Below are 27,232 nucleotides of genomic sequence, written 5' to 3'. Positions count from 1 at the left end.
CTCGAGACGGCCGATTTGCACCCTGCCCGTGGCGCAGTTGACTTTGTCTTCACAATTGTTGACAGAAACTTGTGGAGTGCGCAGCCTCCGACTGTTTTGAAACTTTCTCGCGTGAGGCATGATGTCTGAAGGGATTTTTTTTTTTTAAAGGGGCTGGTGTCGCGGGCGGCCCGTGGTTAGCGCGTCGACCTCGCAGTGCAGAGGTATTGGGTTCAGTTCCAGCTCCGGCCTCCCTGTGTGGAGATAACATGTTCTCCCCGGGCCTGCGCGGGTTTTCTCCGGGTACTCTGCTTTCCTCCCACATTCCCAAAACATGCATGGCAGGCTGATTGAACACTCTAAATTGTCCCAAGGTGTGAGTGTGAGCACGGATGGCTGTTTGTCTGTGCGCGCCCTGCGATTGGTTGGCAAACGGCATTGCGCAAGACGTGCATTCAAAAGTTGGAGCGGGTCAAATGAAGTTTACCGCGTAAAGACTTGCTCAAAATGGAGCCAAAACAAAATTGCCAAGCTTCTCACGTCAAAAACTGAAGTCCTTCACAGCACTGACAGGAAACATCTCTCTTCTTCTCGTTTCTGGCTGACAGCAGTTGTGCGGAAGCCCCGGGTGGCCGCGAGAGGTCCGCTGACGGCTGCTCCTTGGGCTCCCGGGCGGAGGCGGTCGCACGTTTAGGACAGCAAAGTGCGGCGGACTTTCTCGTAGGCTCCCAGGAAAATGAAACCGCCCGCGCTGATGAAGGTCATCCTCGGTATGCTGCCCGCGAACAGCCTGCCGACAAAAAGCCACGTTAGACAAGACGCTTCTGCTCTTGCGAACCGCCGAGGACCGCTTCGCGCACAAGCGGTGTGCCGAGCTGATGTCGGAGTCAAAACCTTGAAATCACGATCGATTGCACGGAAACGAAAATGCTGCACGGCCGCTGCGACACCAGGGAAGCGGCATCGTGCGTTGCTCTGAAGATGGCCTTTCGAGCAATCAATCATGAATATCCAAAGTAAAACGCCTGGTCAAATCGGTTTCTTAGGTCAAACAAAAAATGAAAACATCTCAAAAAAGTGCAACATTTTTAACATTTCCATTCACATTTTTTGGGACCTCATTTTTACTTGTAGGGACACAAAGTCATCCCTCGAGACGGCCGATTTGCACCCTGCCCGTGGCGCAGTTGACTTTGTCTTCACAATTGTTGACAGAAACTTGTGGAGTGCGCAGCCTCCGACTGTTTTGAAACTTTCTCGCGTGAGGCATGATGTCTGAAGGGATTTTTTTTTTTTAAAGGGGCTGGGATGAAGTTGTTTTGGACGGCATTTGCGATTAAAAGGCCTTCGCCCACTCACCCAGTAAGGCCTCGACTCTTCCACACGTCACAAAGCACCAGTGGGATGTTGCCGCTCGCCGTGCTTGACCCGGCCTAGGAGAGACAGAGAGAGGAGGAGACGTGACGATCCAGCGCGCGTGGCGAGAGCTAAATTGGGCTTTGGCAGAGAGCGAAGCTATTTGGTCTTCCTCAGCTAAGCTTCCTTCATCCGCCCTTTCCCAGGGACGGCCGGGTGACAACCGCAACACGGGGCCAGACAACCGTTCGGGAGCCCGGTCGGCCATTTGCCCAGCCAAACACACAGACACCTACAGTCTAGTGCTTCTTATTTACACAATAGGGTTTTGGATCCGTGGCTGTCGGGGGAGGGGGGGCATAAGCCCGCAGGAATGGGGCCGCTGGGCGTGAAGTCAACACACGTGGCCGAGAGACGCATCAAGTCGGTGACGCGTGTGGCTCACCGAGCATGAAAAAAACATCTGCTGGGAATCCTGACAACCAGATGTGCTTGAACCAAAGGTGCAGTCCCGCATTTCATCCACGCGAGAGGTGAGCAAAATGAATGACGCTCGCGTGCGTCACCTCGACGGCCGCGGAACGGCCGGGCACTCCAACGAATTGGGGTGCCTTTCACCTGCGCCTCCTCGACTTTCCTGCTTTGGTCTCGACTTCTCAGCGCATGTGGCTTGAGAATTTGGGTTATGGCGGTAATGCGTTTGCCACATTCGCGGTCTTGAGCGCCGCGCACGCAACAAACGTTCACCGTGTCATTTTGGAGGCTCACTTGCACGACAACGCTCTTTACGGGATTTAAAATGCAAACTGGGGGGGGTGGGCCTGTTGTGAATTTTGCCGTTCAGCCCTTAGAGAACAGATCGCAAATTGTTGAGAAAAAACAATGAACAGCTGCATATTCAAAAGTCTACAGAAAGGTCACGGTGCATTTTAGGTTCCTCCGGAAATCCCCCCCCCCCCACCTCCCGCCCCAAAAGCAAGACAGCGCAAAACTTTTTTTTGTGAATACTAGCACAAATAAAATACTAAATAAATGTGGACCTCAGACAACATAATCATAAGGGAAACTACTCAGCAAAAAAAACCCAGACTTCTAATGTACACAATAACATTGGGATCAATCCCAAATAGCAGCTGTCACGTCTCGCTGTGTTGACGTGACACGTGAGCAGAAAGCTACAATGTGCTTACGTTGGACTTTTGACAATTCCGGGCAGCACGTTCTGCTCGTGTACGCCGAATGTAAAACGCGGCGAAAAATTTCCACCTCTTGGCGTGCGCGCACCAAGTTGCTGCGCTGATGGCAAGTTTCAGCAGCCGCTTGGCACACATTGTCGACACAACGGTCCAGAGCCGCCCACTTCCAGTGAACCGTTTTCTGAACCAAACTTGCGTTCATTCCAGTCTCTCAGTAGGGGCGGAGCGCCCGGAGCGCCGCGTTTGATCCAAGAAGTGTCCGCAAACGTCTGCGTGGGCCGACGACGGTCCGAGCGCACGACCTGAAATGCGCACAAGACGCAGGGAGCGCAGCCCGACAGGCGGAGGCAGCTACGAGACAAGGTGTGCGTAGATACGGGTGTCGGAGGGGAGAGGATGCCAGGAGAGGAGCGGCGTTCGGGCCTTCGGGGCGGCCTCGAGATGGAAACTCATCCGAGGCAGTGCGCTCTGCTCCTCCCCTCCAACAGCAACATGTCTCGGCAGCGCTTGTCCGCAGTCCAGGCGGGAGGGCGGAGGCGTGCGCGTTTCTTGAGTTGTGCCCCCTTGGGGCCGCAGCCCGCGAGGGGTCGCCCGACCGGACCGCTTCCAAACGGCGTGTGCGCGAGAGAGCGAGGGAGAGCCTCGCGTACCTTTGCCAGCATAATCCTCGTCTTTGCCACATCAAGAGGAGTGGTCACAAGGGCTGCCACCGCACCTGCGGCGATACACAAATGTTACTCCGGCGGAGCCACATGAAAGGCGCGGGGCAGGTTTGAAGGCAAACGAAGCATGCAAGGAGCCACATGCGCCGCCACGGTCGCAGCGATATATTAAAGCGGCCATAAACGCCGAAGCGTCGTCATGGTGTTCCTCGGGTGATAATATTATCCATCTGGGACCCCCTCTGTTGGGGCTACAAAAAAAACAGACACACTTTGATTCCAACTGACTCATTCCTCCCTCGAGCAATACGCCCCGACGCATCATCCCGTGACGACCTGAGACGGGCGTGTGCGTGCGTCCGATGAGTATTGATATCAGGATATTTTCACTTGACTTTCTCAACACAACCCCCCCCCCCCCAAGCCCTCTCCCTTCCTCGACGACGGCGCCCCTGCAGAATGGGATGCGGTGGCGCCCCGTTGGCTGCCAAGGCTGCCGGCCTCCGCAGGTGGACGGGAACGTTTCCCCAGCCCACCTCCACATGTGCGTATTCATGTCGGCCTGTTTGCCGAGTTCCAAATCCATACTGCGATCCCCTTCCAGATGCTAAGTCACGGCTTGTTTTGTTTTTCCTCCCCCTCCCTTACGTTGTTCTTTTCATCTGTGAAAACGGTAAAAGGCGCGCCGGCGGACTCCCGTTCTGTAGCCCCCCCCCTGCGGGTCATGGTTTGTCTGTGGCTGTTCCGTGAAATGGATTACATTTGAGCATGACAACTCCCAAATGATTTTCAAATCATTTTCATTTTCACGTCGCATTGAAGCCCTTTCGATAGCTTTGGGGGGGGGGGGGGGTGGGTGGAGGTGGCGTCGGCGTGTTTGGTACACTGCCGCAGTTGCTCGTGGATTCAAATCAAAGTCACGTACGCACGATGTGCGGCTGGGAAAATTGAGCAGCCGCGCCAAAATGCAGTCTCTCTCTTTGCTTGACGAAGGTGCCGACAGGTTGAGGTTACGAGCCACGTTCTGGTACAGTTGGGCTTACTTACCGAGAAGGAATTATATACATACAAATATTCCTCATCGTTCCTGACGCAACTCATGCTTTAGTGTAGCCGAGGAAAAGCGGGTCGCCAAATTTTAGGAAGGGAACACCATCGTCAACACTCGGATCGAGCGGCTGGCTTTGCTCGTCCTTTTCAGTAAGCTGAGATTCAATTCAAAACGCAACCGCCTTGCGGAGCAAAGTGTTTGATTGGCCGCAAAGCATCCTTTTCCGAGTGCGTGTCTGACTTGCTGTTCGTGAATACTTTGAGGCCGTCCCCAGATTGCCGTGAGGCCGGCCCGCTGGCTGCTGCGGGTGTGCAAAATGGCACCGCACTTCCGTTTCTGTGTTGTACAGTGCCAAGAATCGCCGCTCGGCGCCAAACTGTTGTGGGAACAGGAATTTAAAAAGCACGCCAGACAGGAAGAGAATCCGGAAATTTGGGGGGTTAATCGTTTGTTCACCACAATATTTTCCTCTCACCTCCCCCTGATACTCATCGGGGCTGAAACCGGACCATCGGGGCTGATGTGGCTGATTGGCGGACATTTGCCCCACCCTGACAACAATGCGAGTTGACCGCAGCGCAATCGTTTTCTCCCTCCATTTGTCTCTCCGCCAACCTCTTTCGCCGGATTTGCCGTGTGAGCGATGGTGAGCCTTAGCAGCGGAATGAAAGCCACGCGGCTCGCCGACACGGGCCTACCCGGCCGGCGTCCCTCCCCCTTGCGCCCGTAATCCTCAGCACCTGCAAAAGCTCCGCACAGCGCGGCCTGCCAAGAGTGGAGCGGGTCACCTCGTCTCTCTGACCACCGAGTCTGCAAGAGAGAGCAGAGTGGGGAGACAAATCAGAAAGAGTGCGCGAGAAAGGACGAGAACAAAAGAGAGAAGCGGTCGGTTGCGAGATCCGCCGTTTTGAAAACATGACTGGGCCAGGCGGTACAGGCAACACCCTCATATCAAATATTGCTGCTTCAGAAAGCAATGACACTTTTCTTCTGCAAGTCAAGGTAGGATCCGAGTGTGTCGAGGGCGGGATCCACATGCGGGTTTTCCAAGTGTTGACTTAGCAAGGGAAAATATCCTACGGGTGTGTGGCGGTCAGCTTTTTTTTTTTTTATTCAGTTTTTGCGCATCCTGCGCACTCTTGTCTTGACAAGTGAGACCCCAGGACCGTAGGAGGTCAACCTTGGTGCAAAAATGCACGCGGACGGCACCGGGAGGTACGTGATGATGTGTCCAGGTGAGTAATGGAGGTAGCGCGTGGCGCAGTTACTGTTCTTTTTGTGAGATATCCCACGTACGCCTCTTCCTTCTGCAATGGTAATCGGTTGCATGGTTTTGTTTAAAAAAAAGAAAAAAAAAAAGAAATAAAATGGTTTGTTGAATTGACTCCATTTCATTTCATCAAGTGGATTCCCCAAATAAAATCATCTGGATGCGGATACATTTTCAGGAAGTGTCTCGTCAACTTCAAAAAACATATCTGAGTCCAGATGATTTTGTTTTGTGTCCACCCACCACTTGACAAATTAAGTAAAATCATGCAACCAGCTTTCTTTTTTTTTTTTTTTCGGGGTGTATTTCACAGACGTAGCGGCCCTGATAACGATCGTGCGTTATTTCTATCTTCGAATATAGAGAGAGGCTCCACAGCACAAGCACAAATGTATTAGTAGTCAAGATCTATCTTTCTGACAACCTCCCTTCTCACAAACCAAATGTCATTTTTAGGCTTTTTTTTTTTTGGGAGGGGGCGGGGTCATGTGGTCTATAAATGGCACCTGGGTCGTCGATTCGATGGACATCTTTGCTCGAAGTAAACCCCCCTTTCTCATCTTGAGGCTCCAGTCAAACACTCAGGAGAGCTTGCAGTCATGGGCGCAGATGCCCCCCCCCCCCCGAAAGAGGGACAAAGGCACACTTGTGGACAGCAAAATCCAACTGTCGGAAATCAAGCCGTGCGCGCACGCAGAGACATGCACGCACACAGATGTGCGGGCGATTGTGCAAATTAGCTGAGCCATTAGCCCCTAACATTGATGGAATGTTTAACTGTCCGCCTCTGGTGCCCCTTGAGACATGATGTCACCCCCAACAAAAGGCCGTCTTTTCAAAGAGAAGCCGCTTTTAATGTGTCCAGAGCGGCGCAATTAAAGGGGAGAGGGGCCACCGCGCGGGCGAGAGAGCACATGAAATAAAATTGAGTTTCACAAGAAAAGCCGGAGACACACACACACACAAACACACACGCATTTTCACAACGCTTGATTTGATGCGTCGACATGAAGCATGACAATGGCAGGTGAGGAACCCAAGAAACCAGGACGGAACAATCCGTCATTTGGCTGCCGCTAAAGGTTCACTCCACTGTTGTGGACTTTTGACGTCACTGCCGTGTATTGATCACTGGACATCATCATTACAGGAAATGAAGGAGAGCGAGAAATATGGCTGCAATCACGCTCTCCAGCAACATAAAGTTAGAAGGGTACAGCAAGGACGTCAGACGTACCTTTAAATACTCCCAAAGCGGAAACTGCACCAGAGAGAACGGAATCTGAAAAACACAACAAGGGGGAATCTTTCACATGTGCAGTAACATTTCAAATCCAAGAGGTTCATCTTTGAAGAAGGCCACATTGAGGGCTGGGGGATTGAGTATTGCCACGGGAAACGCTTGATCGGCGCACACGGGAAAGCAAAAAGGAAAAATTCAGCGAGAGAGGAAAAAAATCGTTTTGATTTGATGCGGTTACTTTTTGATCACAGTAACGAGGCTACCAGTCGGCCATCCGCGCCTCTCCTTCCAATCTGTTTGAGCGGACTACGACGACACCGGTGCGTGTTCATGCCATTTCATGAGCTAATTCAACGTTTGGTCCAAGGCGAGTTGACCTCATACAAACAGTCAACCTGGACATCGTCAAAAAAAAAAAAAAAAAAAAAAAAAAAAAAAAAAAAAGTGAATCGGCAACATCTGCTCTCGGAGCGCCGAGAGGAAAATGGAGCTGTGCCAAGAAACAGTCATTCGTGCCTCCATCTAGGCCGGATGACTGCTACGCGCTTGACTTCGGAGTCAGCCGATCCTCCGTCAAGCGTCACCAGTCGGTCGCCTCTTGCCCGGCACTCGTCAGAGGGGCTCATCACTCGACTTTGGCATCGCTACCCTGGCTCCCGAAACATTTTACAGGTCCTCCACCCCGACCTTTGCTGGAGGTACCGAGAAGTAAGAGGAGGCTCCGAGGGGATGGAGCCTTTACCGTTGCCGCTCCCTCTCTTTGGAATGAACATTGGGCCGGCCCCCTTCGCACAAATCGGAACGATGGAGGTGAAACGAGTACTGCAAAAGAACATGTCCAATAAGGTGAGTCCAATGACTGTGCGCCAACAGTGCTTTGTTCGCACTTGCTGTATCGCGTACACGTTAACTTAAAAAGTTTTGCGGTGGATTTTTCGTTGTGTTATCCACGAAAATCAGAAGAGCGCTGGTAAAGTGCTGTGAGAAACACCCCATTTTTTTCCGCCCTAGTCATCTTGCCGTTAGCAAATCAGATTCTTGCTTTGACAAAGACTACTATTTTTCAGTTTGAAGATCGGACGCGGCTAAAATAAGGGACCGGGTCCCATTCGGACGTAGTCACTTGGCGTGGACGACAAGAAAGACGGATCATCGCTGAAAGGAGAGCAATTATATCGAGCTGCGTACATTCTGGCAAAACTCCCGTCAAAATATGCATCTTGGCGAGAGCGTTTGTTCCAGCAGCTCAGCGGCATCTGCTCCCAAAGCCCTCCAACATCTGTGCTCTCCGGGCGGCCTGCGGGCAGACCGTTCCACGGCTGGCACGCGGAAAGAAGAACGACTCGCCGCCGTCTTCAAGTTCGGCACGCAAATGTCACATTTCACCTGACGCGTCTGAGCCGAAGCGTTACGCGCAACGTGCTTGCGGAGACTTCCTGCGGCCGATCGAAAGCGACGGCTTCTATATCGTATCCGTATAGAGACGTGGGCCGTGTGCCTCTGCTGACACCGCTCCAGGTTGTGTGTTTGCGTGTGCTAAGCGTCCTTGCCAAGCGTATTAGCGGGGACTTTATTAGTATTCCGAGAGGCTTCGGCCTGTCACGGGTCTTTAAGCGCGCGGCGGAGGGCAGAAAAACACATGTCAAAATATATTCCGCATGAGCCTGATTGGAGGACAAGCCAGTTGGCCGCAATTTGACAAACGACTTTTAATAGGTCGTATTGCAGCTCGCGCATACTGATGAGGTTTTAAAAGGGGAGCGAGGCAAGATGATGGATGATGGGACAGAAACAAGTCGACAAAATGTACAAGTATAGGCGGCCGTGCCAACAGAGAGATGATAGTCATCTTTCATTTTGCCACAAATCTCATCCGTAAATAATTCTTGGGGGGGGGGGGGTCTTTTTGTTTTTAAATACTCTATAAAAGTCTCTCTACCAGTTGCTACCACTGACCAGCCCTCAGTGAAGAATGTATAATTCAGACAGTCTGTTGTAACAAAGCCTCTCACTGTGTCTGGTTGACCGGTGCTCAGTAATACCGGTAAGAAGTCATAACAGCATGTTAAGGATTGGCGGCAGGGGTGGGGGGGCTGTCGCCAGCCACAAAATGTGCACTGATGACGTTCATCTTGTGTACTTATAGTTAAATTGGGTTTAAGGTTTCTTTTTTTTTCCCCAGACAATGGCCTTTTTGGTGGGGGGGTAGAGGGGGAGGCAAAGAGGAAAAACTCTGACCTGGCTGACACTTTTGGAGCTACAAAATTAGCTACCCCTGAAAATAATATTTTATACAATTCTCAAAAAACATGGATACTCGGCATAATAGTTTGTGTGCTTTTAGTTTACTGTCGTGTGGAAGTGCAGGAAAAAAATAGAATAACGAAAGATGAGACACCTCAAAATATCAAAAAAGGAAGGAACATATTGTACAAGTATCATTACAATCGTGTCACGTCCTTTTTAGTATTGTTTTTTTCCCAGACGATATCAAGCCAAACAAAATCGTTGCTATCAGAGAAAAGAGGTACGAATGGCGATACCTTCGATGTCTGACACTGAACAAGAGCGGTCACACTGTAGCCGAGCGAAGAAAGTCAAAAGCTTGAAAACAGATCAGAAACAAGAATGTGCTGAGCTGAGTCTCTTCCACACTTGCCTGCCACCAGATGTGGAGCAAATGATTCATGAGCTGGAGAATGCAGCTGGATCCCATGTTAGCACTTGATACCTGATGACCACTGCAAAACCATCTGTCAAACTGTCCGAAAGCCCTTGCTTTTGGAATCATGACTTAGAAGGCATTAAGAATTTCAAATTCAATTTCTAAAATTGGATTCGAAAACAATCTTGGGCTGACTGAGAATGAAGATCACAGTTCTGCCGGCGCGGCGCATGAAGGTGCATGAAGTCCTTTTGCGATTGCATCATGCTCAACATTTTCCAAGCTGGAGCGCGGGCCAACTTTTCCACACGGGGATAAACTACGTCTGAGAATTCAGACAAAGCAGCATGTAAAACAATCTGTGATGTTGGGTCATGTCACAAAGCTTGCCGGAAATTACCATGAACTGATCGCAATAACGAAATATACATTCTCAAATAGCGCCGACTATCAGTGAAAAATCTCGACACTAATGTGTCGAAAGAGAAGAAGGAACACGCTGTGCAATGTTTTCGAATAAATCCAGATGTTAGTCACATGGGAAAGCCGTCAGCGGCGGCCATTTTCAAACAGTCTGATGAATGCGGGTCACGAGAAGAGCAATTCACATTCAAGTTTGCATTTATTGTCAGCTTATACAACATGATGGATTCGCTTGCAAAGAAATACCACCACGCACACACGCAGGCATGCACAAACACAAAAACATACAAAATGAAAGTCTAGACATCCCTGTTCAAATGCCATTTTTTTTTCCTATATAGAAAAAAGATTTTCCGCCCAGAAGGTAATATGGAACCTGTCCAAAAATAGTTTGTATTTATTTTTTAGAGAAGGCACGTGAAAATAAACACCTGAGAAAATGTGACGTCGCAGCTGTGCACATCCTTGTCTAAACGGTGTTCACAATTAACCAATCACATTCAAATATGTCAAATGAGTCAAGACAAACTCACAAACTGCCATCATTTACCATGCAGATACGAGCGTAGATTGACCGACTGATTGGTTGCTTGGTTGGCTGAAGGTCATGTGAAATAATTGCTTACTGTAATTGCTGTTTTCGGACACCTCACATACATTGATACAATGTAGATAGCTGTCTAGCTAGCTACATAAATAGCTGGCTAGCTAGGTGGCTAGCTAGCTACACATCTAACTGGACAGCCAGCTAGCCCGCTCTCGATGTAGCTAGCCAGTCCACTGTCTAACTACATTGGATCTATCTACAGTATGTGAGGTGTTCGAAAACAGCGTGCTTACTTACCTTTGCACTTCTGTCAAAAATATTTTGGGGGGTTTTCTGTTGAGTTGTCCGGGTTATAGCTAACATCAATGGTGGACAAAGTTATAATTTTTTTTAATCTTCCTTTTTTTTAATACCGCAAAAACCTTGCATTTGAACCCGGGTGTGTTGTCTTGAAATATCCACTGTACAAATGGCAGACACACACACACATGCACGCACACACATTCACGCACGCACACTGACGCAACCACATACCATCTACGGTGTGTCAGCAAAGTACGCTGATGGACTGACTGTTTGGTAACAAACAGATTTGTGATGTGATGAAAGGTGATACAGTCAACAACAGAACAGATACACAGGACGTGTTTTGGGCACCCCCATGTTCAAGCTTACACAGACGTGCTAAAACGAGTGAGAATACACGTGACTGTACGAAAAAAATTCTCGTTATTAAAAAACTACACCGGGGTGTTTCGTGCATCCTGCATGAAGGAAGTATGGCATCCATGAAAGGTTTGTCACAGCGTTGAGCACCAAATGTGGCAAAAATCTAAGATTGAAAGCATTACAAAAGATTTCTCCACCCAGCATTTGTCTAAAAGGGATGTTGCTCAGGTTTGGCAGTCGAGCTGCAGCCAAGAAGGTGACTTGAGTCAAGCGGCATTACATCCACTACAGTAAAGTTTTCCCCAAAATATTTTTTGAACAAAATCCACAGGTTCAATACCTCTGGAACAGAGAAGATAGGGGCGCTTTAATGAACCGTTTAGCCTCTCACTTCATTAGGACGAGAGAGAGAGAGAGAGAGAGAGAGAGAGAGAGAGAGAGAGAGAGAGAGAGAGAGAGAGAGAGAGGATGGAATAGCAGCCCAGCAAAAAGGTTGGAGGACCACTTCGGGCCTGATTTACTGAATATTTGCAAGGCCACAAAAAAAACCCCAAAAAAACAAAACAGGTTTGTTCATGCAAACAGATGAGGAAACTGATGGCCTAAGAGGGCCCACCCAGGCTTATATCCGTCAAACATGCTGAATTGCCGCACAATCCATTTTAAACGCTCCGGGAGACGTATATGCAACTGGAGGTGATGGACTAAGCACACGTAATGTGATTTGTCAAACCCGAGACAAACTGCAATGGCTGTTTTGCATCTTTAAATAGCGTGTCTGAAAAGCAAGTCTAAAGCAACACGTAAGGCGGTGCAGAGCAGGAATTTGATAACCGACAGAGAAAAAATTCTCCCGCTCATTTATTATTATTATTATTATTTTTAAATGGCATCCCAAAAACAAAATCAAAAAACACACACATATATATATATAGTCTGTTCAGCAATGCAATTTGGGAGATTCTGAATGACGTCAGGCTGACTTGGAACCCGTCACAAGAAGGAGTCATGCTATGTTTTCTACGACAAATCAGAATTTTCAACTCTGCATTTTTGGGCATCTTCTGCAAACAGCGACATTTGTCCTCGCCTCTCCTGGGGTAGTTATTCCGGTGTGCTGTCCCAAGTTTTACAACTTTTTGGGGATATTCGAAAATCAGGCCCTTAATGGTTAGCACGGGGGTCGGCAACACGCGGCTCTCGTGCCGCATGCGGCTCTTTAGCGCCCCCCAGTGGCTCCCTAGAGCTTTTTCAAAAATGTTTGAAAATGGAAAAAGATGGGAGGGAAATATATATTTTTTTGTTTTAATATGGTTTCTGTCAGAGGACAAACATGACACAAACATTAACGTTTTCCGATGCTATAAAAATGTGTCGAATAAATATTAGATGTCAACATTTCGTCAATGAATATTTGCGTCATAGCCTGCGACACACGCTTCTATTAGCAGGGCAGGATGTCAGGCAGGTGGCTATTGTAAAAAAACTAAAACAAAAACAAACAAAAAAAAACCCCAGCTGCCTTTCATGTACAATTCACCGAGGGTATTTGCTATGAATGGGAATCTGGGCGGCCAAGAGAAGCATTTTTAAACAGTACACGTGAGCTACGATAGTTAGCACGCTGCGGAAGTGTGTCCCGTGCCTCGTTCATCTCAGCGGCCGTTATGGCTGTCGCTCATTACGGCATTGGTGTGTAAGTGTGTGCGTATGCGTTTCTAATTTCTCCTGAGAACGGCTAACAGCTGGGTAAATGAGCCATTTGCTGAAATGTCCCAAAAAGCTGTGAGGAATACTTACACGGACCAAATTGCCCAGATACCCCTCTGTGACTGACAGAAAGACCCAGAGTGGTCCCAAAAATAACGGGAATATGACAAACGTTTCAGATTGCAGTTATTTCGGTCCCTGACAATTCCAACCACTGCGTTTTCAAATTCGTAATGCATACAAAGCGAGCGCTTTCTGCAGGAGCAAATTTGTCCTGGATGAGTTTGAGGTCATGCCTCCAACAGAATGAGCGAGGGGCCCTTCTGTGAGCAGTGTTCAGCCTTCAGCGATAGGCAATCACTCAGGGGAGCCCGTCCAGCTGTACAAACTAGAACGTGTTTGACTGCGCTACTTGCTGAAGAATTCCACCTGACAGTCTTGAATGCCAAAGGCTGCACCCTGCGCGCGTTTAAGACGACGTTGAAGCGACGCGTCTCCCGCAAGCCAATCAAACTACCGACCCCATTCGCCTCGAGCTCCTTCATCCCCGCAAATGTCAGCCTGGGCCAGTCTTAGTCACAACAAATGAGGACTTGTTGTGAGGCAAACGAGGTGACAAGGGAGCTAATTAAAAGAAGGGGAGGCGGCGGTGGGAGGGTTAGAAACGGTGTGCCGGAAATAGTGATTGCGTCCAACATGGGAGAAAGGCTGGAGAATGCGTACGCTGTGTTGGTGATACTTGGTCTTTTCTTCTCACCTGTGTGCGTGTGAATGCGGATAATAAACCTCAAAAAAGTGAAACAAACGTTGCCCGCTTGGCATCCATTGCAGGCTGGTCATCCTGCAATGGAGGGAGCGGGGGGATTCCCCCAACTGCGGCCCCTTCTCAAGGTTTCTCCCCAGATGTTTTTTTTTTTGTTTTGTTTTTTTCTTTGCCCTCCTGGGGGTTCAGGTCAGGGGATGTTGTTACTATTTGTCAACGGTGGGCATGTGAAGCCCTTTGAGACGGTTTGTGATTGAGGGCGATAGAAATCAATGTGAATTGACTTGATGAACATATTCAAAACATGACATCACACCAATATAGCTTTGGCCAAGACTCATGACTCAGCTGTTAGTGTGCAACTGAGGAGCCGGCGTTCCTCCAAACTGACATGGCAGCAGCAAAAACCTAGCATGGATCGCTGAGCCTAAGTTGAGCAAAGCGCTTCAACAGAGACTCAAATCAACCTACCGATATTCCTCTTGAAATGACTTGACCCTTTAACGCGACAGACAAAACGACGGCAATTTACAAAGGCAAGGCGTCTCCCATTCCCAACAGCGCAAAACAGGTCAAACCTGTAGTAGAAAAGCAGTTGTTCGTGTAAGAGATTTCGAATAGTTTGAATTTCAACCGTACATGCAAAACGGCGTTTCTGTCTCCGAGCGGATTTGCATACAAGTTGGGTGGCGTATCTCACAAGATATTTCATGGACAGGCGGCAGAAGTGCGACACCACCTAAAAACAATCGGTTCAGCTCACCAATCACTGCCTGAGGGCCAACTGAAAGTTTTGTTGTTTTTTTTTTTTTCTCTTTTCCCCATCACTCATGCATATCAAATCAAATGGGACTATTGAAGGGACTAAGAAACAATGATACTATATGATGTGATCAAACCACAGCTAAAACAATCAATATAATGATGGCGTCAGACGTTTGCAGAGACATGTAAATTAAAAGTTGCAAGAAAACTACAACCTCCTCCGGCAGTCAAACTCCTACTCAGCCTCGTGTGGCGGGAAAGGGAAAGAAATTGGTTTGAACCGCAAACCTTAACCGGGGTTGAGACAGATAATGCTCTTGCTGTGACGGGCACTCCATTTCTTTCCTTCATTGAACATGAAGCGGTGACATCACAGCGCGCCCCCTTGACTATCAGGTGTTTTGTTCCCTGTGAGCAAGGCGACGGTTGAGGCGGGGGTAAAAGGGGCAGGGCAACGGTTGGTGGGGGGGGCGGGCCCAAGACTGAAGGACACGTTGGGTTGGCAGGGCAGGTGTTGTTTTTCTGGGGAGCACCCCAACAGGACACACCTTTGTGTAAAGAAATAAAATCACAGCCCGATTTGATTCCAAATTCATGTGGCAGTGTGGAACTGGCCGGTCAAGTCTTTCCCGAGCCCGGTATTGCAAAGACCATGTGCGAGATGAAGCAGATACGGGATTCTTGAAGGACCGCGGTCCTTGGGATCATGTTCCAACGTCGACTAAACTCAAATAGAACAAGCGTACTTTTCAAACGTTATTTTTGCATATTGCTGTCGAGGGCATTATGGATCGCCTTCAATCTGGTTTGCTGGCACGAAATTCCCAACGATCAAGGCAAGCAGTTTCCTTTGACAGGACATCCAATCTGCTGCCGGCCACGTTTCCCTCATTCTAAACCGATGACTTCCCAACAGTGAACACCCGCCACCGACCACGACTCTCTTGCTAGACACGATTGAAAACACATGCGAGGCGCCAAGAGATTCTCTGCACAACAAAGTTTGCGGGAAGAAAATATAACCCCAAGCCTCGAAACGAAAAGTCTGAAGGTTAATGGAAGTAACAACCGTGTTTATTTTTGTCAAAACACACAACAAAAAAAAAAAGGGGGGGGGGTTAAGGGGGTCCGCAACTCTTAAGGCCCAGACACTTGCTGCTTTACAAAGGCTTCAATGATAAATGGAGCTTGACGTCAGCGTGATGCATAGGTCTCAGGGGGCAAAGCCGTCAAATGCCTTCTCCAGAACAGTCATGCACATTCTTGCAGAGCCAAATCTGCACCATGCAGAGCACACGTGTGTGGGGCCTGACAGCAGAGCAGCCTAATCCTGCGCCTCTGCCAGCTAAAGTCTTGGGCAACACCGTTTTCGGTCATTCGGCGGTGAAATTGTTCTTGTTATGAAATACAACCGAGGCGGCCAGAAGGAACCGCTATTTGTGGGTGAACTCAAACGTATTGGGAATCTGGCCAAGAACTGAACAAGGTAGCGAGTGAACACTGATCTCAGTGCATCGTCTTGCCGTGTTTACCAACTGGATCGTGCGGAGCGACCGCACTCAAAAGTCAATCAACTGGGGTTCAAGGTGCCTCAGACTGTCAGTTTCACTTAGAGCCACGGTCGGGATAGCCACGACGCCAATAAAGCGCCTAATAGCTCATCTCCGACTCATTATGCCATTTCAAATTGCTGCGGTTTCTAGCAAATTGAACCTCAGCTTACAGAGCTTGAGATGAAAAGCTGTGGGCACACCTTTATTGTAGTAGCTGATAGGGGTGTGAGGGTGGGGGGGGGGGGGGGGGGAAATAGTCGAGAAGAGTGACGCCAATGAATGAATGATGAATGATCTTAGTCTGCCCCCTTGTGGTACAACAAGGTAATACAAGACATCGACCTTGGGTCCGTTCTAATTCACTCATCGTGCCGAACGCGTCTTTCCAAAGACTTCATTCATATTTTTCTTTTCCTTGTTGGTTGGTTGGTTTTGTAGCGGCACTGTACAAAAACTACCGGTCGTCCACCAATCTTCACAAAACTTTGTGGCGGAATGGAATCTAAGGTTGACATGATTTCTTGATTGATGGATTTATTTTCACTTCGTTCAAGTGATAACAATTGGCACAATTTTATCCGCGGGTGGAACCATTTGGTATACCGGCCGCGACCACATCTTGATCGGCATCGTGGCCGTCATATCTGCATTCGCCAATCCGTTGCGGTTATTTTCTGTTCTCGTTTCTTCTCGTCTTCTTTGCTCGCCACCTTCTGCCATCGCTTGAACTAGGAATTGTGAGGCGGAGAATTGTATATACGGTTCAAGAACGGGAGCTAATCGTTGAATGACGTCATGCACCCAAGGGCCGTGACAAATTTGGCGATGAAATGCTGCCTCGAATGATAACGCAAAAATAATCTCTAAATAGGCGAGCCTTTTAAGAGTGTGTGTGTGTGTGTGTGTGTGTGTGTGTGTGTGTGTGTGTGTGTGTGTGTGTGTGTGTGTGTGTGTGTGTGTGTGTGATGGTGAAATTAAGCAGTGGTGCCTCCACAAATGCAGGGCAGAGTTGCACTTGAGCTCTACTTCCGCACCTCAAGCCAAGCAGCCTGGGTTAAGACATCTAGAAACGTTGTCCAAATTGCATAAGAGATCTCATCGAAAGAAAAGACAAATTGTAATGAAGTGTCATGCTCCACAGGAGCAAAAAGAAAAAAAAAGAAAGGTTGAATGCAACGCAAGACAGCCTTTGCATGATCTCGTGGACCAATCGTTTCAACTTGTTTGTGGCTACCTCGACTTTGTGAACCAAAGAGGACAAGGCATTCCAGGTTCTGTAGCCCCATCCCCGTGCTCGACCCGCTAGCGTCAGCCCTTAAAGCATCAGGCCCGTCAGGAAGGTCTCGTGAAGGCTACGGAATGACTATATAGCACAGGCTGGACCCCAATTCGCTGGCGGGCAAGAAAAGAAAGCGGCACGCCATGGCACATAAACAAACTTATCTTGACGGAGTCTCTTGGCCAAAGGAGAGGGAGAGAGTGTGGCTTGCGAAAGGGGGCAGAGAGAAAACACATTACCTTCCCGACAAGCGTCAAAGCCAATCACGGCACGGGCAGGATCCTTTGCTGTTGCTGCGCCACAGATCCCTGCTGCCACCGCTGCGATTCATCTGCCTGTGTTAGTATGCGCGCAGGTCGTGCACCAGGCTACAAATGTATTCATTTATTCGGAGTCCCTCTGAGAAATCACAGTGTCTTGTTGTCCCAGCCTCCCAGCTGTCCAGATGGAATTTGCGTGAATAACATCAGTTTAGTGAGGTAGAAAATAAGTACAGGCCCACACAACGGAGCGGACTCGATGATGCCACCTTCCAACCCCCCCCGCAAGAAAAACAGAACGGCAAGTGTCACCTTCATGTACTTCTTTATGTCTCAGACCCTTCCCTTATTTTCTGTGTATACACTTGAGTATAGCTGGAGCGAAAATCAACTTGGAGAGATTTTACCGCGCCATTTTTAGACTCAAGAAAATCATGGACCAAACAACCATACGGTTTGGTTCAAATTATTTGTCATCATTTTGTTGTTGTTCGCGTTTTGATGTCAAAGTGCTTATGCTTCTTAAAACTGAAATTGGCACGCCAGTTCCAAAATTGCAGTCAGTTTTTTGTTTTTTTTCCCTAAGCACGGCTTTTTTCTTCACCTTGTAACCACTGCCGTACCGTTGTGAGATCTCTTTCGGTTGTCGTTTTCCAAACTTGGAACGATCCGCTCTTATTTTCATACATACACATTTATTCACGAAAAGAGAACGGGGAACGTAGAACTTCCAACACTTGACCTAGGTCGGACCAAATGCAACAAAAATTGTGTGGGATCTGATGTGATTTCCATCGCAAGGAAGAAACTGTCCAGGTCAACCAGTTTAGCAAATCAACAGTTGAAACAAACATGTGAGTGTTCATTTCATTCCAAATAGAAAGCTGAAACCGCCACATTAAAAAGCAAGGAAGAAATCAAAAAACACATCAGGAAAGAAAGTCCTGACAGCGCTACATATTTGCCCTCAACGTAAACATTAGGAATGAGAAAGGAGAACTCATCCTACCTCTCTGAGAACGGTACTGCCAAATCCTCGGTACAAGCCTGGGATACCCTGTTCAATCAGACAGAAAAGCAACGTGACTGACGGTTGGAAAGCGGCACTTTGAATCACTCGAGAATAAACTTCCACGTCCAGGTTGAGCTAAACCGCAAGACAACTTGCTCAACTTCACTCGGAACAAGATTGTGTACCTCTTCCCTGAGGGCCACCACAAGTATGCGGTATGTGCCGGATGAAGGAGACGCTTGTGTCCTTTGCTTCACCACCTCTGTGGGCACCCGGATCAGACACGCCACCTACAAGACAGAAGAAGAGATTCGAGGAGAGGAAATTCAAGACTCGACCAACAGTCGGTCGAGGCGTCGGGTCACACAGTCATCGTCACCCTGACAAAAAGGTGATTTGGAAAAACGGGCAAGAAGTGGCGTGAGGAGCGTGCAACCGCAAACAAGACTTGAACAGCTGTCGCATGACAACCGTCTCAAATCGAAATGTCATTCTTTTATTGTTTGGGTCATGCGTCGTTGCTGCAGCCGGGCACTCAAGTCCGGCGGTGACTCTTTCCACCATGGAGCAAGAGCACCACCGCGTGGAGAAGTAGCCACATGACGTCAGCAGCATTCATCTCAATTAGCCTCCTCGCTTTGGTCGAGTAGCCACTTGTGATACGTCGCATGCCGTGTTTTTCCTCAGAGACGTACACTGACGGGCAGAACAATTCATAATTAACTTGGGGATGGACTTTTTTTTATTTTTTTTTAGACTCTTGTTTGGTGATATTTTCCCAAAGTAAAATGTGAGCCCTTTCACTTCCAGATTGCTGCGGTTAGGCACAAATTAAATTTCCAATGCATGACCAAACAAGGTCAAGTGGCAGTCAATCTGGGGCAACCCACTGAACGCCATGGAAAATGATGATCAAAACTTTTCCTTCTCGGGCTGCAATGACCATGACCATGACACAATAAAACAAGACACATGTACTTTGAATTTGGTTTAAGGTTTCTTTTTTTGGTGAAGAGAAAAAACTCTTACCTGGCTGACAGTTTTGCCTGTCGCTTCATTGGAAGCGACAGCCAAAACTGTCAACCAGTTAAAAGTTTTTCTCTTCACCCAAAAATAAATAAAATAAGGCAACAGTCTGGGGGAAAAAAAAAACGTTAAACCTAATTTAACTATAAGTAGACAAGATGAATGTCATAGCTCCACATGTTCTTTGCCCTTGACAAGAGAGGGGAAAAGCTAACCATATCTAAAAGCAAATTACAGTAGGGTGTGTGTGTGTGTGTGTGTGTATATATATATATATATATATATATATATATATATATAAATTTTCTTAATTGAATTTAAAAAAGGCAGAATATTCAGGGGAACATATGTTACTTTGCAGGTAAATTTAACTGACTTTGTGATGCAAAAAAAAAATATATATATATTAATACGCCAACCATAAAGCTCCATTTCTTTCTTATGACCTCTGGCAGCCTCATCCATTAAATCCATAAAAGATACAATAACACACACAAGAATGGACAAATAAGACGGGAGAATGAGCGGGGAAAAAAAGGGGGCATGAAGAAAAAGACACATGATGAGGATGCCGCATGCCTCTCAACTTTGAAACAATGGCCAATAACTCGCCGAGCGCAGCGCCGCGCTCCGAGGCAAGCGTGGATTATTTCTCAGTGGCATCTTCAAGGAGCTGCCAGTTTTACCATCGACGAGTGCACAAGATATTTTCTCGTGCAGCCTCCCACAGACGTGAGAGGTAAGACAAAGGGGACAGCGAGGCTGCAGGTGCGAAAAGATGCCAGAGAAGGCCGCCGCCGCCCGCTTGCCTTTGACAAATGAGCTTTCACACCAGACGGCGGGCGAATGGGAATGAAGATAAATCTGATCTAATGGCCGGATAACAGCCTGCTTCGGCCTGGCAGCCGCCATCATCTTGCACATTCTTTATGGGAGCGGCCCACCGTCACCAGGACAGCGCAGCTTGGTGAGGGCCCATTTCTGACACTGTTTGAATCCCCGCAAGCTTCTCCCAATGACTTTGTCGGAGAGCAACCGCATACTTTTGTTGACATATCACATATTCCGTCAAATCGGTTTCCGTGGGATTTATTATTACGGCTACTAGAAAGAATTCACGAACGGCATCATAGGGTTTGGGACATATTGATAAACGGTCAAATGCTTGGACTTGCTAAGTGTTCAAAATGAGAAGGTGCGTCCAAACAAATGTGCCCTCTGAGCTGCACGTGTGAGCAATCGCGCGCTTCTCTCACCCTCTCAGTGCACACGGTGACAGCAGGCGGCCACCGCGCACACGCTAACTTCTACGCTCATTCCCAAATCCTTTGACGGCATTCAGGAATTCATTTCTAACAGGCAAATTGATACTGAGCACGTTGAATTTAGATTTCAGGATGCATTCCCGAGTAAATAATGTCATGAAATTTGAATCAAACTCAGCCGATCATTTGCCGTGGCACTCACTTGTTCCACCAACACTTTGATTGCTTTCATCAAATCCACACCAGCTCAATCTCATCCGGCTGCCACCCTTGCAACAGGCGATCAGTGCGAAAATTTCAAAACACACCAATAATGAAGACTCAAGAGACGAGATGCAGCTGTGATTGCATCACCGCGCCAACATTTAGTCCTTGGATACAACCGAGCAGTGAGGTCGTCTTTTCATGGCCAAGCCCGAAGATTACTCTCTTTGAAGAGAAGGCATGCAGAAGCCAGACTCCAGTGAGCTAGAGAAAGCGCTCCGCTCCGTATGGAGGATTTCAATCTGTTTGATGTGCTCAAATCCAGAACAGCGGGAAATGGGTTAAAGCCAGGAACAAACTCAGCCTCACCTTTCTCACTTATCTGGCTTTAGCCATCAACAAAAAGTTGAAACCAAGTGCATTTTTAAGGGGATCAACTGCAGGCACTGATGTCTCTGTTGCAATGATAGCTCTGACTGCATTTGCACCAATGTGAGAGTAAACAGTGTGAATGCACCGGAGGGACGCAGACCCGCAGGGAATGAACCCCATTTCATATGCATGCAAAACTTGGGTAAATTACCTACATCCATCTAAAAACCATGAATACAGAAAACCTCGTACTGTGGTATCGCAGGGGGGGCGGGGGAAGGTGGGGGCTTTTCTGTACCGCCTATCCCTCTCCTTCCATCGAGTAGGACTGGGAAACGATGGGCAGAGCAAATTACACTGCTCCGAGGTTTCACTCACCGGAGAGTCTGGGGGTCTCGGAGACGACACAGTAAATTAGTCAACCAGATCTTTTTCACCCAGCGGGAGAAGTGAATACCGGGATGGCCCAAAAGGAGCCCGGGCAACACACCCAGCTGGACCCGAAAGCCGAAAGCCACACAATTTCACACCTGCAGAGACAATTGCTACAGTGGGGAGACAAAAGGCGGCAGAGTCACACTCACCGTTTCACCCAAGGAGGCCGCGAGCATGTGTGAGACTGAAGCCGCTGGCGGTTCTTTGAGCACTCCGCCAGAACCGAGGAGGGACTTTGCGCAGTCGTAGGTGACAAAGAAGGCAGCCGCTGAAAACGAGCAAAGCCGCACAGACCTTGGAGTCAAATGGTCAACCCCGACACAGTTATTCGATTCACCTCACTACCTGCGAATGAAATGATTGAACCGTTTGAATGGGCGTCAATTATACGCATATTTTTGCAATTCGCAGGCCAGGCCTGTCCCTAACCCCATCAAATAGCAGGGCTCCACTGTCTACTCTTTTATTACATTGCAGTGGATTGCTTGCTTTTTTTTTTTTTCAACCTGGATGACAGAACGTTAGAAAGACGTCTTCATTGGCTTAGAATGTCACACAGCGCAACACATACAGTAAAATTGACATTTGGAAACTAATAGCATAACACAGAAATGAGAACCAAGATGTGAATGGCCGATACTACGCACTGAAAATCAAATTACATGTTGGATTACAGTACTCCAATTTGCAGGCTGCGCAGTCAACATCAGGTCCTCATGTATTTCATGTAAGGGAAAATAATTCAGTGCAGTTTTAACGTAGGCTCGGAAGCCAGCGTGATCTCTCATCTGTCAACAGAACAATACAGTACTTGTTGCAAACACCATCACTGTCTTACCGCTAGGAAAGGAGCCGAGTGCGGCCGATGGGACCCCTGCATAGATGCCCCGGAAACCCCCGGCCCTGTAGAAGCCTTGCTGGCTCTGCAGTCTGGTCTTCATGGTGTCCAGCGGGAAAAGGGTAAGATCCACGCACATCCCGGCGCACCCTCCAGCCTGGGTGGCAGAAGCACTGTTCAGGCTACGTTTACGCTCGCTTCCAAGCAGCCACAGCGGCCCCATTTTCATCGCGCTCTGTGGGATTTGGGCCATATTTCCTCCCTATTCACGTCTTACCGCACGGTCTGTCACAGTATTCGTGGCAGGCCATACAAGGGCTGCAAAGACCCGCAGGCTCAAAGGGGCGCTACTTTTCTACCCTCATCTTACCAAGGTTGGCAGTACATTCCCTTCAAACCAGTCACATCCTAGTGGGGTTCCTCACATTTATTTTGTTCGGTCGAGGTATTTCTGAAGAATAAAACATATATATCTCCCCCAAGTGTGTGTCAGCACGCCGAGGGGCACAATCCTGCCGTGCAATAAATGTTTGATCGTGTAAAATGAATATTGGTTGTGGCATTATAACACGAAATAAGATGAAAACAAGAGCTTGTTCATTTCAAGTCCGTAACATGTATTTCAGTCATCGGCCTTTGCCTAAATGGAGACTTCACTAAAGCATAACCCTAACTAGAATCACACAAAATGTAATCTTGATTTCGATTTTGTCTTCCCCGACAATACAGTCAGAGAAAACGATTAACGTGCCGAACGCCGCGCTGTGTGTATGCAAGTTCCTGTGTTGTGAGGACACCCTGAGTTGAGTTGAAAGCCTCTCTGTTGCTTGCAGCAAGCGTGTGACGTATACGTTTTTTTCTGCCCTCCCTGAGCATGCTTTCTCGACAAGCCAGTTGATGTTTAACGTAAACCTAAACACACAACAAAACGAATGAAGGACGATGTATATATTTCAATACATGTACTTCGTTTTCGAAATATTGCCATCTTATAGCGAGGAGTCGTTATTACTGGCATTGTTAGCATTAGAAGAGGCCAAGGTGGGCACAGCAAGAAAAACTTTTTTTTTTTTTTAGTGTAAGATACACTTTACTCTTGCACCTGCAGTGCAGGGCCTCAGGGAAAGGAGTGTCTGACGTGTTAGCATGAAACAGAATTGGAATTTCAGGTCTCGTTTAACATGTCTGTATCTGTCTTTGAATCCCAGTTCGCAACTGGTCGTTCTTGATCCGCCGTTAAATGTGATTCTATCCCGAAAATGTTCTTGAAATCTTAACTGATACAATTCTAGGTACTTGGTAAGATTAATGTTATTTATATTGCAACGAGGTCCAAAGATGTACGCACAGTACACCACTGTAAAACAACAATATCCGTGTTGTTTCGGTAGCTGAAACTTCCAGTCAGTCTGCAATCAGATTCGGTTCAATAATGTTGTAGTTTGGCCGGTAAAGTAATGACGCCCAACTGAAGTGTGTCAAAATGAGAAGTCGAGCGCAGTTCATACCACAAGGGATGCGATGAACTCGCGTCTCTCCATGATCCGCTTTCAATGATTCCTATCGGGTGCGTCATAAACCAGCAATTTACGAAGACCTGCTCACGTTTGACACTCTAATCAAAACACGCCCGCCAAGGGCGCCGCCATGTTGACACAACGACTTCCGTTAACGCAATGACGTAATAGTCACATGACACGAAACACAGTCAGCTACAGGTCAGTCTCCTCGGATCGTGTTCTTGGCTTTGTCGAAATGATATAAAGTGTATTTTCAAACAAACAAAAGGTCACGGTGTGTATTTTAAATTTCGTAAAACATTAGTTTTAATGTTAAAACTGACAAAGGGTCACAATGTTTTTTTTTTTAAATAGCGTAAAATATTCACTTTAATTTGGTTAAAATTATATTTCAAATCGTTACTTTGCGAAAAATAATAACCAGACAGCCATTTATGATCCACTTATCGCAGGGGTGTCAAACTCAGGTCCTGGAGGGCCGCTGTCCTGCATGTTTTCCAAGGCTCCCTGTTGCAACACACCTGATTCAAATGATCAGATCATCAGCAAGCTCTGCGGAAGCCTGACATTGAACCTGTTCATTTGAATCAGGTGTGCTGCAACAGGGAGAGATGGAAAACATGCAGGACAGCAGCCCTCCAGGAACTGAGTTTGACACCCCTGGCTTATCGTCACAAGGGTCGCAGGGCTCACTGGAGCCTATCCCAGCTATCTTCGAGCAGTAGGCGTGGTACACACCGAACTGGTCGAAAAATAATAATGGCACAAAATGTTCCAAGTGTATGTTATCATTCACACTGAAATGTTGACCACAGCACCAGTTGTTGGGTCCACTTGTTATTCTTTTTTGCGTCTGGGTATGATTGGTAGCCTTCACTTACCCAAAGGACCTAACTTTCTAATAAACCTTGTCTAATGTCTTCATTGAGAGTACAGGTGTGTCTTTGGTGGGTGCCTTGGCTAAGCAACTTTGACTTGAGGAGCTGAGGTCTACTGTGTCCTTTTTGTTTGACTTTGTGGTCTGACAACTTGACTTGTAAAGGATCTGTGAGCTGCAGGTGGCTTCAGCTCCTTCTTCTCACCAGGTTAACAAATTCGCCTGAAAGGATGAACGGTTGTTCTTCTTTTCTCTATTGAAAATGTGAAGATGAGCCCGAACTCCATAGAAAACTTTGTTCTAACAAAGAGAGAACAATATCAAGGCATCAGGTTTTGGGCTGATTTATTTTTTAAAAAAACAACAACAACAACAAAAACATGCTTTTCATTTCCACAGCTGGACATTTTAAATGCATGCTTGGACCTTGATGTTTGACAAATACAATACTCAGTCCTTGACCAAATCAATCATTTACTAATGTTCTTCTGTTACCGACTTCAGCTCACATTTCTCGCTTCCTCTTTCTCAAATATTTGTGATGCTGCTGTGTGAATGTGTTCTTTCTCAATGACATGCCGTCTCGGTTATTTATGGGCCGCTGTCGTCCAGGCAGTGTCTCCTATTAGGGAAGGGCAGACATGGGTCTGCCACCTCTTTATTCAGCCCAGACCCAATGATGTCTGGGCTGAGTGTGCTCAGTTTGAAGCTCTGTGCCCATCATCCATCTTGTTGAAGCGGGTCTCGGAGGGATCCCTTCGAATCTGAGCCTCAGCTGGATTTGGACTTGGATGCCGCCTCGTTCTCCTGATGTATAATAAGCCCGAGGAAGGCTAGACAGCATCACTTACAATCTCCTTCTCACCCTTTTGTTGTCTTGATGAAACACTGATTGGGACAGTAATGTTATGTGGACTAGTTTCTTTGTCATCTTGACTGCATTGGCTTTTATAATATTTTGTGTTTTGAGAAATTCAATGCAGAGCATTAGATTAATGTGATACGCTAACTTACACTTACAGCTATACATTGCCAAAATTACTCAAATCAACTCTATTTACAGAGCATTTTAACAATTGCAGCCAGATGCTGTACATAAGATTGGCAGAAAATATTCCACACAATAAATAAATAAATATAGATAGAAAAATAGCTAGATACAATACAATACAATACATCCTGATTTATATAGCGCTTTCAGAACTTAGATAGATAAATAGATAGATAGATAGATAGATAGATAGATAGATAGATAGATAGATAGATAGATAGATAGATAGATAATTTTTTTAATCATGTAAGTCAAATAACAAATAGCCTTTTCCAAATCAGATATATGAGAAGAGTTCCCGTTTGCATTGGTATTTGGCATACAGGTCCAGAACTTTATTCCCTCGCAGTCCAACATGTGTGAAGTTAACGGTAGATGACTGGAACGTGACTCGAAGTCTCTACTGACCAGCATGACGGCACCGGGATGCTGAAATTGTAATCCTGCTTTGGCAGTCGTCATGACATCACTAGCCTTTCCTGCCAGCTGACTTTTGAATGTACACCAACAACTGCAGTTTCCCAACAGCTGTTCGTTCATCCATTGGTGAGTAGCAATCATAGAGGAACAGGTCAAATCGCCTGTCTTCTCTCTCACTTCAGTTGTCTTCATTTCTGGACCGGCTGTCATCCCTCTCCACATCTCACCCTGGACGCATTCCTTGCCTCTGCCCAAAAGTAACAAAGGAACGTATCACTTACTGTTTGTGTGGTATGCTGTTTGCTGTTGTGTTGGGATCGAATCACACCGGATGCCCAATTCATGCATAAAATCAAGGTCATTCGAAAGGGTTCACATCCTTTTTCTTGCAGCTGGAGCTCTCAAATTTAATTCAAAGGCCGCCCCTTGCATGTGCGAAGGCGTCTTCCGTCACCCCTTTGTAAGGTTAATAAGAAGCACCCGCACTCTGCGCAGATTTGCGGGGAGCACCATTGATCTCGACCCAGTCAGAATATGATCTCAGAGATAAAAAGGAGTGAAGTAGAGGGAAAATGATTCACTGTCAGCCACAAGTCAGCAAAGGGCAATTCCAGCCCGCAGGCTGTCTTTGAAAAACTGAAGGGCAAAGCATGGAGGATTAAGTCCCAACGTGGGGAGCTGGGGAGAAACCCAAGCAGCCATACTCCAAGAGTTGTGGTAACGCGAAGCGCACGGGTTGACAGTTTGCCCCCCCCCTCCTTTGTTTTAATGCGCAAGCATGGCAGTGGCTGTGAGGATAAGCTACTGAGTCAAAAGTTGAC

The 27,232-nt window shown here is 47.4% G+C and overlaps 1 protein-coding gene across 2 annotated transcripts; it reads right to left on the bottom strand.

Annotated features, from left to right (window-relative positions):
- Nucleotides 1-385: 385 nt before the first annotated feature.
- slc25a26 (solute carrier family 25 member 26) lies at nucleotides 386-24,220 on the bottom strand. Of its 2 annotated transcripts, XM_019859727.1 has the most exons (10): nucleotides 24,052-24,214; nucleotides 22,544-22,700; nucleotides 21,855-21,973; nucleotides 18,589-18,693; nucleotides 18,401-18,448; nucleotides 6,752-6,796; nucleotides 4,985-5,054; nucleotides 3,182-3,246; nucleotides 1,339-1,412; nucleotides 386-769 (listed from the first exon to the last, which is right to left on the bottom strand). In XM_019859727.1, the coding sequence occupies exons 1-10, from the start codon at nucleotides 24,082-24,084 to the stop codon at nucleotides 670-672; spliced, it is 816 nt and encodes a 271-aa protein (XP_019715286.1). In that variant the 5' UTR covers nucleotides 24,085-24,214; the 3' UTR covers nucleotides 386-669. The 2 variants fall into 2 exon arrangements, with proteins under 2 accessions (XP_019715286.1, XP_019715287.1); XM_019859728.1 differs by lacking the exons at nucleotides 386-769; nucleotides 1,339-1,412; nucleotides 3,182-3,246 and adding an exon at nucleotides 4,710-4,896 and having other exon boundaries at nucleotides 4,952-5,054; nucleotides 24,052-24,220.
- Between the last annotated feature and the right edge of the window lie 3,012 nt (nucleotides 24,221-27,232).

This window comes from Hippocampus comes, unplaced genomic scaffold, assembly GCF_001891065.2.
Source record: "Hippocampus comes isolate QL1 unplaced genomic scaffold, H_comes_QL1_v1.1 scaffold568, whole genome shotgun sequence".
NCBI lineage: Eukaryota > Metazoa > Chordata > Actinopteri > Syngnathiformes > Syngnathidae > Hippocampus > Hippocampus comes.
This window is presented reverse-complemented; position numbering and strand designations above follow the sequence as displayed.

Bases quoted from the DNA above. Each gene is read 5' to 3' on its own strand.
- slc25a26 (XM_019859727.1), bottom strand. From the start codon at position 24,084: ATGGAGAGACGCGAGTTCATCGCATCCCTTGTG. The intron at 18,449-18,588 runs GTACACAATCTT...CTGATTGAACAG, and splicing joins TGGTGGCCCTCAGGGAAGAG to GGTATCCCAGGCTTGTACCG. The intron at 5,055-6,751 runs GTACGTCTGACG...TCTCTCTTGCAG, and splicing joins CGCTTTGGGAGTATTTAAAG to ACTCGGTGGTCAGAGAGACG.